The sequence below is a fragment of the Takifugu rubripes genome, chromosome 19 (genome assembly GCF_901000725.2).
Source record: "Takifugu rubripes chromosome 19, fTakRub1.2, whole genome shotgun sequence".
Classification (NCBI taxonomy): Eukaryota; Metazoa; Chordata; class Actinopteri; order Tetraodontiformes; family Tetraodontidae; genus Takifugu; species Takifugu rubripes.
In genome coordinates, this window is record NC_042303.1 from 18263275 (window position 1) to 18282773 (window position 19499).

A 19499-nucleotide genomic window follows, 5' to 3' on the forward strand; every position below is an offset into this window, starting at 1 on the left:
AGTAAATGATTTCAGGTCTTTTCAAACACCGAATGCATCAGTTTGTGGATGCTCGGACGGCCCTGCTGCCTCTTTTTATTTATTTTTCAAAACTAGTTGAAAGCCTGTTTGCTAAAACCCCCCAGAGCTGTTTTGCAGACCGACGCCCCCCAAATTCATCATCAGCTCAAGTGGACTAATGGCTGCCTGAACGGGACTGTGGGACTTCCTCCCATCCGCGTGAACCTGTCGGGGCGGCTGAAACGGGTCAGTAACAAACAGCGCCACACCAAAAATGATTCAGCGTTTTCAATTTTATTTCTGCAAATAGGAAAATAGCATTTCTGGTATTCAAAAAACAAAATACTGTATATACAGCCCATGTTCAACCAAAAGCACAGGCGGGAGTGAAAGAGAAACAGAGGAGAGATGGGTAGAGAGACAGTGAGGGAGAGAGAGAGAGATTTGGATGATGGTGATTAGGGAATACAGGTCTGGATATAGGTCAGTAGAAGCAGCCTGGGGAGGCTCAGACACAAAGACAGCATTGATTCAGACAGATAAACACGTCTGCCCGTCTGTCCAGTGGGCTTTCACACAGACCAATGTTTTTACAAAGTGAGACTCAACGCCTCCATGATGCTAGAAACACAGATATAAACATGATTGCTGTGCACGGCGGCATGAATAAGTGCTTTACGTTAAGTGTTTACCAGAAGCACCAATGTTGTTCAAGCAGTAACCTGTGGTCAGCACTGTAGTCGTCTGTTTCTGAGGAAACAATCTAGATATGTCAACGCTGGCATTTAGACAGACTCTTCATATGAAGCACCAAGGTGATCGGATCAAGGGTACAAGAGAAGAGGGACTGCACCGCTCGTGCAGCTCAACCTTCAGCTCTTTTTTTTTTTAATGCTTTTTATTGTTTTGGCATTTCATGGTTCCGATATAAGTTTATGGAACTGCCATAAGAGCACAGTTATTGTTTCTCACTTTCCACTAACACAAGTGCACTTGACACCTTAATGGTTGCAGGGTGGTAGTTTAGGACTCCAAATCCCAGCCCATAATCAGTTTGACATTCCACAGAAGGATCACACTACAATCAAACTCATATTAAAGACCAAAAAATCTCTTGAGAAACATGAATAGCTTAATGCACTGATTAAAACCTCCTCTCTGTTCAAAAAATACACCTATACAATGGCTACGAGCTGTACAGTTTCAGTACGATTATACCGGGTTACAGGGATTGAAGAGATGTTAGCTACCTTTCCAGCTCTTTGACCGATTAGCTTTTCTTGCTGCTATACACAAGAGAACACCATATACAGCAAACGCTGCTGTAAAGAGGAAGGAGCCATGTTCCACGTCACAAAACAGAACATGCAATCCGAGTTGTTTTCGAGGCCATCTGCAGCAGGTTTGGCTGCACACTGACTTCAAGAGAACTTCAGAGAACAAGGAGCTTATAAAGCGAAAGCACATGGTAGATGCGTTCATGCCTGTACGGGGCCAGAACGGGAATTACTGGTTTGGCAACCCTCCGTTTAAAATCACAGTTACATAAAATAAGAGCTGGTTGTGACAATATTAGGTTAAAGTTAGGCTTCGTATCACAGAGAAAAGCATCAGTCACAATAAGGGCACACGGGGACTGAGCAAAGGCATACAGGTCAAAATAAGGAGGATTATGACTTTTGCATTAAAAAGGCCAGAACTGACAAAGAGCAGAGCAGATTTTAGTTTTAGCCCAGTCCAACGGGAGGCAAAGCAATCAAGGAGCCATACTATTAGTTCCAGATGACCTGAAAATCTGTTCCTCCCCTTCTGGAGGAGTCTGCAGCGTCCATGATTTCAGCAAAGAGAAATATTTCATTGCATTCCTTGTGATGAGAACACATACCATAAATGTGCTGCCAACCTGGCACACTTTCATTGTTACCATGAACAAAAATATTCAAAATCTTAATGCGTGTGGACCCTTTGGCTTTGATTGGAAGATTCCAAAAGAAGATGGAGCTTATTGAACTACTGTGCCAGTACACTTCCAGCAGTACCCAGTAGCTTCAAAACTGGAACAATAGTGCAGGTAGAGGCTACAAACAGGGGTTCTCCAGGGCTCTCCTGACCTTGTCTTCACGGACATCCCCGTGGCTCTCTTTGACTGCTTCAGGTCTCACAACCCTGCTACAGAAACATGTACATAGCTTCCACCAGCATAGATAAACGTATCTAGACTCACTTCAGGTAAGTGCTTACTTCTTCTTCTGCAAGTACAGCAACATCGTGTGTGCATAATTGATGTGTAGAACGTTACAAAGAAGAGTTCTACTGCAGCGCACAGTCTGGGAAAAACTGGAGGCAGTGAGATTTACTGTTGAAACGCACCGGAGGGGGCGGGAACGTCGCTGCTGCTCTGCCTGACAGAGGAGGGCTGATGGGAAGTAAACCGGGTCCAGGCCGGACTGCCTTTGTGTTCTCATCACTAACACGTTCAGAGGGGATTTCTTATATCACGAGCAGCCTTCTGGCCTCTGATGCATCCCGGCTCCCTCGGGATGCACGTAAAGACAAGGTGGAAGCAGCCCACTTAAAGCTCCCTCCTGTACGCCGCCTTGAACACGAGCGTATGTGAAGGCCAGGAAATCGGACATTTTCCTGAGGAGGCTCTTCGCTCAACGTTGAGATGACACACGAAGGGCAGGGAGGAGATAAAAGAAGGAAGAAACGCTGAAGATGCAGCAGCTGGCTCTCAAATTTCATCCGAAAAGTCGACACTGGATCACGAAGAGTCCTGAGTTCTGGAGCCCCCCGGGGAGGGGGGCCAGGATGGATGCAGGGCAGATTTTAGGGGCTAGCTGAGAATCACACTGTAGCTCTGATAATCCTGTTGGGTCTGGAGCTGCGGTGGACCTTTGTGTGTTTGGACAAGTGATCGCTGCGGGCGAACTTCTTCTCACACAGCGAACACTCGTACGGCTTGATGCCAGAGTGTGAGCGGCGGTGACGGGACAGCTCATCGGACCGGGAGAACCTGGCGAGACAGGAGCAGAGAGAGCAGGTGGGTGAAGGACCACAGCAGCTGAGAGTGACCCGCCACCCACACAAATGTGTCGGCGGGGCGACACATGCAGCGGCAGCCAGGACCGTTATTGGACAGCTGGCAGGTGATCATCAGAGAAGAGCCAAGAAACTATCCACGTGATGGAAACATGTGGAAGCCTTCTGGGTGAGAAAAGGAATACTAAAACCCAGTAACAGATCATCAGATTATGGATTTATCAGTTAACATTTGCTTATTCTCTTCAGAGAGGAACACACACCACAAGGCTGAGCCTCTTTACTGTCACTTACACCCAGAGTTCTGCTGGACTCAGACCTTAATACTCAATATTAAGTTGTATTTAATCCTGAAACTCCCTGAAATTTTTAGTTTGCAGATGGTTGCTAATTATCACCTTCTGTTTCTATTTAATATGCAGGCAACATGCATGGGTGGATTCTATGATTAACAGTCAATAGTTGGGCACAGCATGATGCTCTGTCCAACCCATCCGTGTGCGCTGGTCATGTGACATTAAATTCCAGTCACATTCTAAAAAAATGCCTTCAAACCTGAGGAAAAAAAGATAACAATCCTGTTACGCACCTCCATCCACACTCAGGCCAGCTGCATGTGTACGGTTTCTCTCCTGTGTGGCGGCGGAAATGAGCTTTCAGGTGGCTGCTTTTGGTGTACATCTTCCCACAGCCTGGGTGAGAGCACTTATGGACCCTCTCAGTGGGGGGCACTCTGGTCACGCGGGATCCTACAGCCTTCAACAGGCTGCTGTCCTGGCCCCCGACCCCACTCACGCCCCTGATCTCTAAGGTCCTCATCGTGAGGGGCAGCGGGGCAATCTTCACATACTTCTGGTCCACTGACTTGGTATCTCCAGCGTTTAATGATACCAATGTGGTGGGGGTGGAGGGCACCTGTGGGGTCAACAGTGTGACATTTTGTCCTGTTCCATTCTGGAGACCCATGACCAGATGAGTGAGCCAAATTCCACTTTGGACTCCAGGGGGGGATCCTGCGGGGGTGGGAGACTGGGCCAGTTGCAGGGGCTGGAGCTGCAGAACGAGAGGAGCCCCCAGGAGCACAGGTGGGGTGATTGGAGTGGGAGAGAGGTTCACCTGGGGAGAACGGGACAGGTCAGCTGGGCTTCCTTCTGTTTTGCCAGGAGTGTCTGGTCTTGAAGTGCACTGCGAGGTGCTCGTCCCAGGTTCGGTGCCAGTGTCTGAATCGGTGGTCAGAGGGGCGCTGGAGGATGGCGAGTCCATGCATGTTTGAGGGGAGGGCTCCTCTTTGGGGCTCAATGCCTCGTCTTTGACCAGTTCCATTTTTTCCCTCAGGAACTCTTCTATGTCTTCTAGAGTTGGAGAGAATGGGGAAGAGGAGCTGAAAGGGAACTCTGGCAACTTGGGCTCCTGACCTGCAGCTTCATCTTCTCCCTCTTCACCAAGGAAAATATGCAGGCATGCCTCGTCTTCTTCATCTTCCTCCTCCTCCTCACCATCTTCCTCCTCCCCAGGACTGGAGCTGTGCATGGCGGCGAGCTCCCCGGCCTCGGGGCTGTCGCACGACGCCGAGCTGCCCCCCTCGCTGTGAGCTCCCTCTCCCAGACCGAGAGAGAACAGGCCGCTACAGCCGCCGTCCCTGAACAGGTCGTTGTCCAAACCGGTTCTGCTGTGGAGCGACACCATTGATTCCAACCAAATGCAGAAGAGAGATGTGGAAGAAACACTTTTTCCAGAACTGGGATCACAGAAAACCTGCAACGTTGAGAATAGACATGATGAGCATTCAACAGGACTGGTTCACATTCTCCTTCTATCACATAACTCATCTTTTATATTCACATTCTAAATAAATTTAAATACACACTCTTATGACTGATCAGGTTAGACGTACTCATTTCTGGCCATATCTGTGTTTTATAGATCTCTTTGCATCATAAACACACTTTACGTTAAAACCACCGAGCGAGTGTTATTGTGTGTTGAAGGTTCAGCTCAACAACTCAAACCTTGTTCTCTTTACAATCAAATTAAAGGAGAAGTAAGTGAGCAGCAGTTTTTGCACGCTTGAAGGGAATCAGCGAGATCTCGCTCCAGCTGAACTCTGAGTGATGATGAAAATGGAGGAAGAGCCTCCTTTTTTATAAACAACAACGACGTGAGCAGATTTAACACAGGTATTAGATTCAATACAGCAAATCTATTATAAAACCTGACCCTCAGAATATCAGTAAATACTTACTGTCTCTATAAACATTCCTAATTTGTCATAAGCAAAAAAAGGCCATATTTCCACATTTGATCTTATAGATCGATTTCTGATCCAATGCACAGCCCCAGCAAGCACGAGGACATCGGTGATTTCCTTCTTTTTAAAAATAGTGGCATAAATATACACTTACACTGGAAAATACGATCATAAGAAACCTGTAAAACCTTTCGCCTTTTCAGTCTCTTGTTAAACACGTGTGGATTCGGCGGATTCGAATGAAGAGCGTCTCATTTTCCAGTGTTACGCGTCGAATCTGAAGGCAGAGTCGAAGCCGCGCTGCGATCATGTCGAAGGAATCTGTGGCTGCTGTCAGAGCCTCAGCACATGTTGCAGCGAGGCCTCCGACTCCACCAGCACCAGCAGGGCTGGTAAACATGGCCCTCACCGACGCACCCACGGCCGTGTGCACACGCAAAACCAGCCCGGAGACCGAACCAGAGGAAGCCAGGACGGCCTTTGTCGCGCAAGAAGCGTTCAAAAGACGGCAAACTCGTCTGACTACAGCAGCGCCTGCACAGGAATCCACGGGTCTCAAGTTCGGCTGGGTCAAAAAAATGTTCCACACTCCCCCCGTCTCTCTGGTGACCAGATCAGGGGGATCCCGAATATCTGCCTGGGCCTACCGTGCTCAGAGCGAAGGAGGGTCGGTGCAGGAAGCGGCGCCGTCGACGGCGTTCTCTATTTGGACGCTTTCTCCCCTCCTTCGTCGTGTTATTGTCGTCGCGCTCTCACGTCGCGTCCTTGCCACGGATCCATGTTGGCATTCCTTTTCCCAGCGTCACGTGACCGCATCGCAGCACAACTCAGAGGCACGGGTCCCGTTCGGCCGCGCTGATTGGCCGAGCCCGGCGGAGGCTCGCCCTAATAGGAGCGCTCTGATTGGACGGCGGCCGATAAATTCTGACTGCCATGTGTTGATCATGGGCGCAGAGCACAATGTGGCCTTGTGACGGGGGCGGCGCCAATCACCGGAAGCAGAACATGGTCGTTCTGAGGGATGACCTCGTCCCGAATGACTTCACCACGAACAGAAACAAAACACACGCACACCTCCGCCAATCAGCTCATTCCCCCACGTGCTGACTTACACCCAAAGCTGGTGATCCAATCAATCGGATTATCTTCAATGGGTTTGTCTTCCACCGTGTATTGCTGGTCTTGTGTTGGAGGCTCTCAGTGAAGTGAGGGGGCTGATCATAGACTATGATTCACATTCAAACACCGGCGGTCACATGACCTCCCTGGCACAGCCTCATCCTGCAGTCAGCAGGCAAAACTGTAGAGGGGCTTCCTGTCATTGCTCTGATTTGCTTCTGATTGAGTTTTATTTTGTCATTATCATCTGTCCTCATATTGCCCCCTAATCAGTTAGAAGAAGCGGTGATGTTTCTTTTTCTCCTCAAACACCTCCAAACTGCAGAGGAGTGAGGAAGGATGTCAGTAGTGACCACAGTCCGAACCACAGTCGGGCTTAGGAAGCTGCAGGAAACGGATCAGAGACCCTGATGGTGGACATCAACCTTGGGCATCGTTCATCACTTTACAGAGCTCAACTATGATGATACTGATGTAAAAGTATTTCCTCCATCGATTTGCCAGCTGCTTATTGTCTACATGTCTGTGGCTGCTTTCTGGACCTCTGGTGTCCCACTGGGTTCTGTTCTGGGACCGCCACTGAATGTGCTTTAACGTTGTTGCATTATCAACGGCCGTGATAACAAGTCTGGTGATTTTCTCTGGAATCAACATTGACAGTAAGGCGGAACCATGTCAAATGTTTGGCTTCCAGAGACGGTAATAGAGCAAATAATGAACCCAGTTCTGTTCTACTGATGTTAGCAGGGTTGTTGCCGTGTGCTAATTAACTCCTCACCAAGTCTGCAGTCCCGTTCTGACATTTGATCAGCCTTAATTGCTTCTTATTCTTCATATCTACTGGATTTTTCCAGCTCTTTGGAGCCACATAAACTACTTCTTTGTAGTTGATGCTCTTCTAACTGGTGTTTTTTTTACTTTAAATTTACATTCATGTCTGCTCTCATGTCACAGCCTTTTATTTAGATGTATTACATAATCATTTCGGTAGTATTTCAATATTTTTAAATTTTTAAATAAATTACTTTTTAAAAAAACAAACCATAACTAGTATGGAATATGAACAGAGACAGAGAATAACTGGACAGAGATTCTGGACCAGTTAGTGTTAGTGAGTGTTAGATAAAATATGTAAAGTAATGGTTTGTGTATTGTAATATAGAATATTCTGGCTGCAGGCACTTCCTGGCTGTGTTTAAGAACACACTGTCCTCTCAGGATTACACCGACTCAAGTGAAGAGTCATCATTTGGAAGTTTAAGAAAACAGCAGTTAATTACAGAATGTATAGTTTGAGAATTGTCTCACAAATTGGAGGTGTGATGGAGGTTAATTAGAGTTCGTCACGCAGAAATTAAGTTGAGGTATTAGTTCGACTTTATTCCGATGAACAGCATCGCCATCTGGTGGCTAAACAGAGCAACAACAGGTCAGCGAGAGAGGGGGAGAGGGGGAGGGAGAGGGGGAGGGAGGGGGGAGGGAGAGGGAGGGAGGGAGGGAGAGAGAGGGAGAGGGGGGAGAGAGAGGGAGAATGACCAACCACATAAACTAAAGAGCACAAGGATAAGTAGATAGAAGAGTAGACTGCAGCATTTATGCACCAAAGACCTTCAGAACTTTGCTGTGGTTTCTTGGCAACAGCACACAGCACGACGTCATGTCACATCTTCACCCATGGAAAGTAAAAAAAAAAACACCCCTGTTTTACGCATGCTCGTTTGCTGTTAGCTTTATTTTAAATGTCAGGGGTGTTTCTGTCCCACAATTAAATAACATAAAGTGGATTTGGTGAATATCCCAGCAGGGCCAGGGCCCTGTCCTGAGGCCCCCCAGAACCACATGGACCCACATCTGAGCATTTTTTGTTCTTACTCTCCTTTAAAAATAATTACAGCTTCCTCAGAAGTCAAGACGGCTCTTTTAGTTTTTACACTGTGCAGCTAAACTCTAACATGGTGGCCCTTTAAAGAACTGACGTCATGGAAGTGCTTTTGTAATTCCTCGCTGCGTAAACCGAGTCAAGAACCTATAGTAAAGGTATCAAATGTTCCTCCACGGGTATCAAGGATTCTCCTCCAGGTTCAGTTCCACCATTCTACATTTTTAATTAGCAAATAAGCCGCAGTTACTCAGCGCTGTTTTACCTTTGCCATTTTAGCCCGACCCACTAACTTTTAACGTTGTTTGTATTTACAGTGCAAATATTTACAGTAGATTATTTGACAGAACTTCAGAAATTGCAACGTTATGTGAGTTTTGGAGGAACTATAAACCTGCGTGTTTGTGCGCGTATCGGTGCAGCCTGACGCAGCGCCCCCTGTGGAGGCTGGAGGGATTACAGATCATTGCACGCCAACAGCACCAGAACATCAGAAACCAGGTAGTTAAATCTGTAGAAAAAGTAGGTTGCCTTTATTAGAAGCTGGGAAACCAAAAACATTATCAACATTGTTGTTAATACTTTTTTTTTTTATGTAAGACCACAACATTGCCATCACCAGCATCATTTCTTTGCACCATTTTCCACAACATGCAAAAAGATTTGAGTTCAGCGTTCCTTTTCCACACTGACAAGATTCTCCACTTGGTCTTCTGTAAGAATCACAACTCTTACAATTACATTGCAAATACAGAAAAGTACAACAGAAGAAGTTGTAGAATGGATGAAAGAGGAGAAATTCACAGCCTTATCCCATGTGGGGCGATGGAGAGGAGCAGTCAAGCCCGGCACTCCCATCTACAGACAGTATCTGATCCTGCAGTGTCAAATTCATAAAAACAACCTTTTTTTTTTACTCTTAAATCTCATCCAACCAAGAATTGGGGGTCAAATCAGGAGCATGTAGAAAAACGAAACGGCGACCTGCCGACGAGGACAGCTGTAAATCTACCGACTGTGCTTCTGAACCCGGTGGGTTCCAGCGCGTCCTGGAATTCCAGGACTCGTCTGCGTCAGAATTTCTCAAGACAAAAAAGCTCGATAGTCAAATTTCTGTTCCAAAGATCACAATTGGAAACTTTTTGCCTTTCAATTTCCGCGACAGTGAAATGCCGCTCGGTTCAAAAAAGGGACCTCACTAGTGCTGCACCAGATCTCAGAATCACTAGTCTTGTGATCGTTTATGGCTTCGGATGGAATGCTGATCAAACAAATTGTTGACGCGTGCCGTGTCCAATAAAGACCTACGACGCGAGGACAGGTTACATTCTCAGGCCTCCGACGGCGCCACCAGAGCCACTGCTTCAACGTGGTGAAAATTAAGGCATTAAAAAGACAAATGATCAGGTGAGTCTGTCAAAAGGGGGGAAAAAAACCCAAACCCGGGTGGATTGTGATCGTAAAGGAAGAGCGAACGGACGTGATGTGGACAGCAACACTGGAGGAGCAGCGGGTGTGATGGAGGAGGGATGGCCGCTCTAACCATCAGAACAGACTGGATAGGGTCAACTTAGGTTTCTTTAAAATCAAGATACATTTTATTTTTTCTTAAAAAACAAACATTACAAAAAAAATCTGAATAAAGATTTAGAACAACGAACCAACAGGAGAAAAAAAAAACCAAAAAAAAAAAAAAACCAACATTCTTTTTTTCTTGAGAAAAAGAACCGAAACAAAAAAAAATTCTTGCATTTCTTAAAAATGAACCATTCGACAGAATAAAGGTCGGGGTTGGGGGGGTGGTGGTGGGGGCCTGGCACGGGGGCTTGAGCGGGAGGAGACGCCTGAGCCATGCATGATGTCAAGGTTCGTGTTTTCACAGGGAATGGGTCGCAGCATGGCGCAGCCGAGGAAAAACCCCACGGACAAAACCGTTACACGCAGGCAGCCGACGGGAGCGGAAAGGAAAGGAACCAAAGCCCACGTGGGAAATTCCTTCACAGAACTCGATAAAAATGTCATTAACGCGCTTGAAAGAAGGAAGAGTGACCCACCGACCTGCCCTCGCGGGCGTTCGGGGCAGACGGGCGGCGCTTTAACCGAAGAAACGGCCTTTAAAACAACAACTAACACGGCGAGATTAAAAGAGGTAAAAAGCTCCGAGTACCAGAGAAAGCGCAGCATGTGTGAATACAGCGCTCCGGTTCATGATACGCTCCGAGGGAACAAGTCCACCGGAGGCGGATTGAGCGTGAGGCTAGCTCATGTCCGATCAGGAGGGGAAATTAAAGCCACGTTTGATCACACTGAGGACGGATGCTCGCGAGCACGGCGCTCCTGGAGAAGGCAGAACTGTCGGGACTTTCACAATAAAATACGGGGAGGAACTGCCGAGTATAGTGAGGTCGGGAAGGAAAAACTCATACACACATGTCAGTCCCATGATCAACAACGTTGCAACTGGAAAGAGGAGCGTCCAAACCGCTGCGCCAGGCCACCAAGGGAACAAAAATAAAATAAAATAAAAAGAACCCCCAAAAAAGTGAAGCAACAAAAGAAACAAAAACGTTGACAGAGAGACAGAAAAGACATAAAGGATAGACTCTGGCATCTTCTAGTCTTCTCCAGAGGGTGCCTCTTCTTCTGAGCCGTCCTCCTCCTCTTCGTCTTCCTCCTCCTCGTCACCTCCTGCAGCCTCCTTTGTCGTCTTGGGGGCAGGGGAGGTCTCTTTCTTCTCAGCTTCCTCCTCCTCCTCTTCCTCCAGGGGGCTCTCGGGATCCTCTTCCTCCTCCTCTTTGGGTGAGCTCTTCTCCAGGGCCTTGGTGCTGGGACGCCCTTTGCCTTTTCCTTTCATTGGACTGGGGGTGACTGAGGAAAACACGAGGCACTTAGCGACCACTAAACATCCCAGTAAACAAGACAGGAAGAAGCTAAAGTTCCAGGGATAACAACAAAGTTCCAGGATCCCAGGAACTAAGGTGGTTTGTCTTTGACCAGGAGCTAAAAGGTCGTTGGGGCTGCTCACCTGTGGCCTTTAGTCGGGGTTTGGGGCTTTTCCTCTCTTTCTTGTCTGGCCGTCCTCGTCGAATCACCTTCTTGCCCCTCTTCTTCGACTGGCCGTAATCGCTGTCATCGTCGTCCTCCACCATGAAGTCCTCGTCGCTGCCAGACTCATCAGCTGCCCAGAAAACAAACACTCATGATGCCACTTCCTGTTGTTCTCCGAGGCACGAGCACGAGGCACCTACGGTCCATGTAGGGTTCCTCCTGGTCTTCCTGCTCCTCGTCCTCGCTGCCGCCGTCACCCAGCAGGATCTCCCTCTGTTTGGACACGGCCTTGGAGGCGGCCTGGCGCACCGTGCGCTTTCGACTTACTTCCCTCTCATCGTCGCTGTCATCTACACAACGCACACATTCACACAACGGGCACATCTTTAAAAACTAGGAACCAAATGTAGGTTCAAGTAGTCGTGGCAACACTGGGCTATCGGACCCACTGGCCCTCGGATCAGAGCTACACGCCACCTCGGACGTGAACTAAAACACACACGTGTCTCATCTGAAAGCAGAAGCAGGCCGGGGATTCGGACCGGTTACCTGCAGCCCGTTTCCTCTTTGGGCCCCTCTTGGCGGGCTTTTCTGGCTTGGCTTTCTTTGACTTCTTCCCTCGTTTATCATCGTAGTCACTCCCTCCGTCTTCATCCTCTTCCTCTCCGAAGTCATTGTCCTCCTCGTCGCTGCCAAAGTCATCTGCCGCAGCGACACGGAGGGAATTCAGGCGGTGACCCGACAGGAGTGTCTGAACAAAGCTCCCGTCTCCGTTATTAAAGAGCGCCTTACCTGCTGAATCATTTTTGGACTTGGACAGCTTGTCGTCAGACTCCTCGCTGCAACGCGGGATGAAGGAGAACGCGAGTTAGCGCTTTGGGGGCGTTTAAATGAATCGCTCGGGGCGTTCAAGGGGGCTCACCTGTCATCCTGCGAGTTCTTTGAGCGCTTGTGTTTGGGCTCACGAGGGGCCGTGCGCACCTTCTTGGGCTCACTGTCACCGTACTCCTCATCTGTGAGAAAACAACCACCCAGTTAACCATCGAGGACTCGGCTCAACTTCTAGAATAAGAAAATATTCATAATTCCACATCTACAAAGGCTCCAGCCTCTCGGGACAGAGGTGGACCTTCCCCTTCGTTTAGATCTTCTTACCTGCATCAGACTCATTGAATTGTGAATAGTTCACCACTTTCCTGTTCCTGGAAGAAAAAAAGCAACAGCAGGTTAAGTTTTACAGGTCAAATGGCAGTAAATTCACACGGGATCATCAGTGTGTGTGTGTGTGTGGGGGGGGTCCACGGTTCTGGAATAGACGCCAGCAGCGTCTCTACAACCAGAACAAGTACAAACAGAATCCATGAATAAAACTTCAAAATAAAAATCAAACAATATTTTTGCCTTACTGGGCTACTGGAAGAGTTCATTTTTGATGTAGCTGCTTAGATCTTATTGCATAGAAACACACACACACACACACTCCAAATTTGGCTTAGAAGAGCAACAAGCTGTTTCCTTCCAATGAGCCACCTTGAGATTAACACACACCGAGTGTGAACCATCACAGAGCCGATGGACAAAACCACCACCGTATACTGGAAACACACGTCTCACAACACTGGTGTCATTTTTTAACCATCAGACTACAATTAAATAGCATTCAAACAGCCCAGTCAACAGTCAGGAGGCACCAAACGCTTTTAAATATTTATTTCTATAAACCATTTTAATTCAAAACGATAGCAAAAAGCACCATAAGCACTAATTCATTTGGGCAGGAACCAAGTTGTGCTTGAGTAAACCAGAAGGATGAAGCCAAATGTGTGTAGATTGAGTCTATATGATTATATGATGACCATTATATATGTTATATTATATAATATTATTATATTATGACCATATTAGCAGATGACGTGCGGACATGTTGCCCACATTTGTCTCCTCGTCAACAGCGACACCTGGTGGCCGCCCGAAATTACGCAACCTGCGCCCTTTTCAGGGCAGGTTGATTAAAGCGCCTTCGTGGCAGGATCAAAGGGGGCCACACCCACCTACATCATCTGCGACGTCTCCGTGATGCACCTGCACACCGGTGCCACGAAGACCTGAACACTAAACACAAAATCCCGTTTTATTGCCTTTTTGTATGGCAGCAGAGGCAAATTGACTAAAATAAAACTAGCTGCTGCTCAGGCTTGTTCGTGCTCAGGAGACATGTTAGACCAGATACGGCGTATAACCCGTGAGGCGGCGTGCAACAGCTCCTCCTGCGTTACTACTGCAGAGAATCCTTTTCCTCGACGGAAGCACAAAGCAGTTCCCCGACTCCTCATTTTAGCGGCTGGTTGTTTCAGGTTTTAACAAACATCTTCACGGATGAGGGCTCAGATGGGAGGGCCAGTGATGCGTCACCACGGCTGTCATCAATTATGCAACAACCTCATCAATACAGCGCTCATTAGGAACACGCTACAACATCTGCCTCATTTCCACATGAACACTCTTTAAGTGGGACCTGCCAGGAGGCTCCTCCGGGGTCACGAGCCGTAACGTTCTGGACACATCATGAGTCTGGCGCTTTATCAGCAGCATCGATCAGAAATGCTGATTAAACTGCTCACTGATAAAAAAAACAACTCGTGTATAGTTCAAAACAATCAGAGGAGATTACCGGCTGTTTGAACCCCTCTGGAGTCTCCCTGGTCGGCTCTTCCACACCATGCTACGCACCACCGTGCCCGTAAAATAAATACTAATCTTTGCACATCGATTACTTGATTATCTGTCGGTGCAGCGCCGGGCGAGAACCAAACCAAGCAGAGAAAACCCCCGCGAGCATGTGGGAAGCCAGCAGCCAAACACTCGTCTCAAGCGTGTAAAAGCTCCAGCTCGGAGGGAGGCCGTCATGGAACGTGCGCGCCCTGGCTCCTCCACGTTCCCCCGTATATCGTTCCATCTCCTCTAAAACCAACATGCACAAACGTGCAGATTTCCACAAGTGACAGTAAATACAAGACAGAGAAGTTAGACTCGGTCCCAGCGAGAGCTGCCAGAGCCACAGACGTGGAACTAATAAACGGCGGCGGCGTCTGGGCGACGGCAACGACAGCGTGTTTAATCTTTTAGCATATGCACAAGTCAAACCTTCATTTTAGCTCCAGAGTCCAACGGCTTCATGACCTCGGTGGTGTTGACGTGACAACACAATGAGAGATTTAACAGATATGTAATAAATCAGCTGTGTATTAAAATAAAATGACACCTGCTGAAGTCATTTCAGGGATATCCCGGCTCCATATGAGAGCAGCTATGATATGTTTCACTTCCTGCCAGGAATGTTTCTCGTTTGTCGGATCTCAGAAAGTTCTATTTTCACACCAACACAGAATAAGTTAACACCCTAAAAACATACTAGTTTCATCTGTTATTACACAGTATGGGAATACTTAAAAATGACTGTAAATGACATAAAGATGGCCTTAGAGGAGGCAGCGCTCGCCTTCCTTTGTTGGCGCCGCCGTCTACTGAGGTCAGACTTGACGCACGTGCCAGAAATGAAGGTACGGCACATAGAACGTCTTTTTATGGAGCGCCACAAGGGTCTATGTTGTATTTATTGCATTACTTCACCATTCCTTTTGTGAATGTTTCCTTTATTCACTTACTCATGTGCAAGTCTATCTCTCATTTACCGCTGGCAGCTACAATGGGAGTCAGGTAATGAAAATCCAGCACAGCCCCTGGATGGTAAAGAAAATGTAGGACGAAGCAGGGCACGTATTGAAGGCGGTGTTCGTTCTGGCGCCCCCTGCTGGTCGGTCCTCCGGGGCGCCGCTGGGGGGTGTGGTGACTGTGTAGTACTCCGCCTCCCTCTGACATCAGCCAGCGCACCTAATTTATTGCCAGCTCTGAAATTGTAGGTCCCTTTTCCCCTATTTCTCCCCCCCCCCCCGACGACATTTCTGTCGAACAATGCGCCGTTTTCAGCTCGCTGTCGCGCGCGGACGACAACGTTTGCAAGTAGTTGAATAAAAACACGACAAAAATGTGCGGCGCGTACGTGCGCAGTCTGCGCGGCAACGAGATTAAATAGCGAGGCCGAACCACCTCCTGTCGTTTTTTCAGTGGTGGGGAAGGAAGGAAGGAAGGGGGGGGGATTTGCCTTCCCTGGATGAATGGGTGGCCATATTCTCATTCTCAGTTTCGGGGGAAAAATGATATGAGGGCTGGCGTAACTAAAGCGTGCGTGTTCTAGCCGAATCACGCCGCCTAATTTGCCGCCTGGCCTAAAAAAGCAGCCAACAATGGGCATGATAGATCCTCCGAAAAGCGCGATAAAGGCACGACACGGCGGCGGGCTGCGCGTTATCTCCACAGACATGGCGAACGGTCCCGCACGGCCGGGATCCATGTTAGAAACACGCCGTGCACACGCGGAGGGACACTCGCGCACGGATCCCCATTATTCTTTCATGAAATAAACATATTCTCAGCTCATATAAACCACGGCGTGCTCCGGGCGTGCATGATATCCGCGACGCCTGCCAGCGCGGACTCGTTATTAACGCACGGAGAGCAGGGGACAGATTTAGCACACCTACCTCACTGGTCTTGACATTTTGCAGGAATACTGTGGAGGTTAAGGATGCGAACAAGGAGTTGAAGAAAAAGCACGGGAGGAAAAAAAAGAAGTGTAGATTCCCGCTCTGCGAACGACCAAAGGCAGCAAGGTTGACGCACAACTCCGCCGCCTGAGCTAGCGCCTGAAAATAAAAATACGGCAGCCACTTGTCCTACACACGCAAATATTCTTATTATTTTTTACCCTCAGCTGCTCAAAATGGTGAATAAAACAAACTGAAACTGCAGCCTGCGTGCAACCAAACCTACAGCTTTGAGGGGTGGGTCCTCAACGAGAAGCACCGCCCCCACACGAGCCTGAGAGGAGCAGCGTGGCGCTCCGCTCCTCCCATTGGCTGATTTGAACCATAAAGCTCTTCTCCATTGGCCGCCTCGGCTGCCCTTTAGAGCACGTTCAGCATACAGTTACCCGCTTTTGTTAGCAGGCTCGGTTGAAACAGCACTGTTAAGAAAACAAAAAGAGGCCCTCAGGTTGGATGCAAACATTGGATCCACTGTGGATCCCCGAAGACCGTCAGGCCGTGTTGCATTTATCGATCACAGTCTGAACGATATGTGTCAATGGAATAACGATATTCCAGGGATTCGGGTCGTCAGATCGAGTATTGAAGCCCTGATCCGTCACTAACCTTCTGTCTCACCTGGTCGGCTGCAGCAGAATGACAGGCAGGAGCGGCTGGATCATCAGAGATGATCAGAGGCTCCCCCGTCCATGTTCATCAATGCACCACTTTTAATGTTTTTGTGTGTTTCACTCTTCACGCTCACTGTTCTCCGTCCCCTCTTTTGCACCAATAATGAGGGAAATTTTGCAGCAGAATGATGAAAATGTCTAATTAATATTGGCACTATGATCAGAGCCATCAGTCAAAGTTTTACCTTGTGGTGACTCGGCTGACAGCTGTAATGTGCTGTTTTATGTGGTTTATTGTGAGATGTTGCAATAAACCATCTGATCCGTGATTAGTCACGGTGAGGCCGTCTGCACTGTTTTTATCATGTATCTTAAAACTTTGTTGACATGAACAACATGCAGGGAATTACAAATCTATTGTGAAGAGCTTCCCATAAAGCTCACAACCTGTAATGTGTCATTTAATAATATTTTAAACAAGCACGTTAAATCACTGACATTTGCCACAGTTTTCTTGGTTGGTATAAGAATATGATTTAATTAGATAGATGTCCAGGGTGTCTCCCTCTTCACTTTAATGTTCATTCTTAATTAAGTTCTAAAGTTTCCACATCAAAGTTTATAAATGCTAAATCTTTTCTTTCCAGGGATTTAGATCAGATACAAAAGGGACACTTTTAATTTAAAAAAGGAGCAGAACTCTTGCATTTTTGGCAGAGCCGACGTCTTCAGCATCTTTTCAGTTTCAGGTTTTCAGTTCCTGGAGATCCAGTATCAGAACCTGAAAAAAAACCCAAACAAACCCGCGCTTAAGTGCCTCTTTGATTATGGTGTTTAACTTTTATGGCCCTGTTTTATCCTCTTTGCCTTCAATCTCTGCTAGTATCCTGATGTAAACCAGTGTTTCTTCATCAGCTGCAGCCACCTCTGGGCCTGGCTGGACACCATTCCTAGTGTGTGTGTGTGTGTGTGTGGGGGGGGGGGGGGGGGGGGGGGGGGTTGCAGATTTCTTATTAGAGTATCAGATTAGTTGTGTGTAATGAAATAGCTGCTTCCTTTGTGTGTTTGTGTGTCTCTTGGTTCCTTCCAAACAGACGTGCAGCCGTTTTCCATGTTCAGGGACGATGCTGTGGTGAAGAGCAGGTATGTTGCCATGGAAACCAGGGAAGTGTCTCTTGCCTTTCTGTCTGTTCTTTTCTTTGCAGTTGCCTCTGAATAATTCCTCTGCCCATCCTTCAGCCTGCAACAGCACACGTGTCTGGCTGCTCAGGTCCAGCTGTTCCAGTGCTGTAGCCCGCGTTCAGGCTGCGGACACGTTACCTCTCCCTCTAAAATTCCCATGAATATAAATTATCAATGTTGAATTAGAGCCAAATGATCGCCTGACAGGAAGCGCCACATGTCGGCCCTTGAGTATTGCTGCCACCTAGTGGCAAATATGTAGAACTACAGTAAAATCAATCAATCAATCAATCAATCAATCAATCAATCAATCAATCAATCAATCAATCAATCAGAATGAACTAATTTATTCTGATTTAGTTTCTCTTGTTTTTACATCAACCTTTGTAAATGCTGTATTTGTTCCGTGCGGAGATTTAAAATGAGTCTTCTGGTGCTGTTTTGGCTCGATTATTTTAATTAAATATCTTAGAAAAATCACACTATCTTAAACACTTTTAATGTCATCTGCCCGAATCTTGCGGTTTCAAACGGGATCCCGCACGACCGTCGGTGGACCTACGGTGGCTGTTCTGGAACAAAAGGATTTTTCTACAACCGCACGCGCAAGTTGCAGCGCAGATGTTTGTTCTCCATATATATGAAATAAAGTTGTAGAATCAATATTAAGAAAAATCACGTTTCAATCAGGTTAGCAAATTTTAGCGTAAGTTAAGAAAGATAAATCAGCGCTAATATGACGACAGTGATCTCAGCGACCAGCAGGGGGCGCTGCAGGACCGCGATGGAGCCCTTCTGAGCTCTGCTACAGAGTTCATCACACTTCCAGTCATTGTGTGAAGCTCTGAGGCAGAAGCAGAACCAAAGTACCGGGCTGAAGAAGCTCCACCAGAGAACCTTCAGCTCTGTTCTCTCATGAGTGTCTGTGTCTGGACTCAACTTTCTTCTTCTGTTCCTCCATCATGATGGGAAGCACCAGCTCACACACGAGCTGTGTTTAATCCTGCACGCTTCTTCCAACCGCTCTGACATGAGCTTGTTTTCCTCTGTCAAGACATTGTCCATCTTCTCGGCTCCTCGTTATTCCGTTCCTCTCCTGAATCTTAATGACCTCCTCTGTGGTGGAGCAGCGTTCCCACTCGGGATGGAAAACCATCAGGAAAATAGGAATCACAGGCGGAACGTCAGCAGGACCAGAACATGGAGCAGAAACTAAAGTGATGTTTTATTAAGTCATAAAGAAAATGTAGATGTTTCTGGGGAAAATATGTCAAAAGGTTGTTAATAATAGCGTTTTTGGAAATATGTCATTCTAAATACTATGAATTGTATATTATATAATGATACACGTCATTAAAAAATGCAAACATTCTTATGTTAAAAGGAAAAATGCCCTCATTTAAAATGTCCCATTTCTTACAAAAAAACTACTACTACAAACAACAACAACAACAACAACAACAATAATAATTGGTGTCTGCTCTAATATGAAAATTGGTCTATATTTATCTACACATTTGGTTTAAGACAAAAATATAGTAATAATAATAATAATAATAATAATAATAATAATAATAATAATAATAATAATAATGTATATAAAGTATACATACGTTTCCAAAGCCTAATATAAACATTGACATTCAACATGATTTAGAAAAACTCTTTTTTTTGATTTTTTTAAAATTTGATTTTGGATTTTTGGC

The 19499-nt window shown here is 46.9% G+C and overlaps 2 protein-coding genes across 2 annotated transcripts; both read right to left on the minus strand.

Annotated features, from left to right (window-relative positions):
• Nucleotides 1-281: 281 nt before the first annotated feature.
• Nucleotides 282-6111, minus strand: LOC101071465 (Krueppel-like factor 15). The gene is made up of 3 exons (XM_003973763.3): nucleotides 5938-6111; nucleotides 3632-4797; nucleotides 282-3016 (listed from the first exon to the last, which is right to left on the minus strand). The coding sequence occupies exons 2-3, from the start codon at nucleotides 4726-4728 to the stop codon at nucleotides 2848-2850; spliced, it is 1266 nt and encodes a 421-aa protein (XP_003973812.1). The 5' UTR covers nucleotides 4729-4797; nucleotides 5938-6111; the 3' UTR covers nucleotides 282-2847.
• A 2682-nt stretch (nucleotides 6112-8793) lies between these two features.
• nucks1a (nuclear casein kinase and cyclin-dependent kinase substrate 1a) lies at nucleotides 8794-16236 on the minus strand. Its single transcript, XM_003973739.3, has 8 exons — nucleotides 15938-16236; nucleotides 12492-12538; nucleotides 12259-12349; nucleotides 12129-12175; nucleotides 11886-12038; nucleotides 11537-11686; nucleotides 11314-11466; nucleotides 8794-11156 (listed from the first exon to the last, which is right to left on the minus strand). Exons 1-8 carry the CDS (start codon nucleotides 15952-15954, stop codon nucleotides 10903-10905), a joined length of 912 nt encoding a protein of 303 aa, XP_003973788.1. The 5' UTR covers nucleotides 15955-16236; the 3' UTR covers nucleotides 8794-10902.
• Between the last annotated feature and the right edge of the window lie 3263 nt (nucleotides 16237-19499).

Excerpts from the sequence above, each read along its gene's own strand:
- LOC101071465 (XM_003973763.3), bottom strand. The coding sequence starts at position 4,728 with ATGGTGTCGCTCCACAGCAGAACCGGTTTGGACAACGACCTGTTCAGG. Across the intron at positions 3,017-3,631 it reads TGGCCTGAGTGTGGATGGAG|GTTCTCCCGGTCCGATGAGC; the intron begins GTGCGTAACAGG and ends CTGTCTCGCCAG.
- nucks1a (XM_003973739.3), bottom strand. Across the intron at positions 12,350-12,491 it reads ATTCAATGAGTCTGATGCAG|ATGAGGAGTACGGTGACAGT; the intron begins GTAAGAAGATCT and ends GTTTTCTCACAG. Across the intron at positions 11,467-11,536 it reads GGAGGAACCCTACATGGACC|CTGATGAGTCTGGCAGCGAC; the intron begins GTAGGTGCCTCG and ends TTTTCTGGGCAG.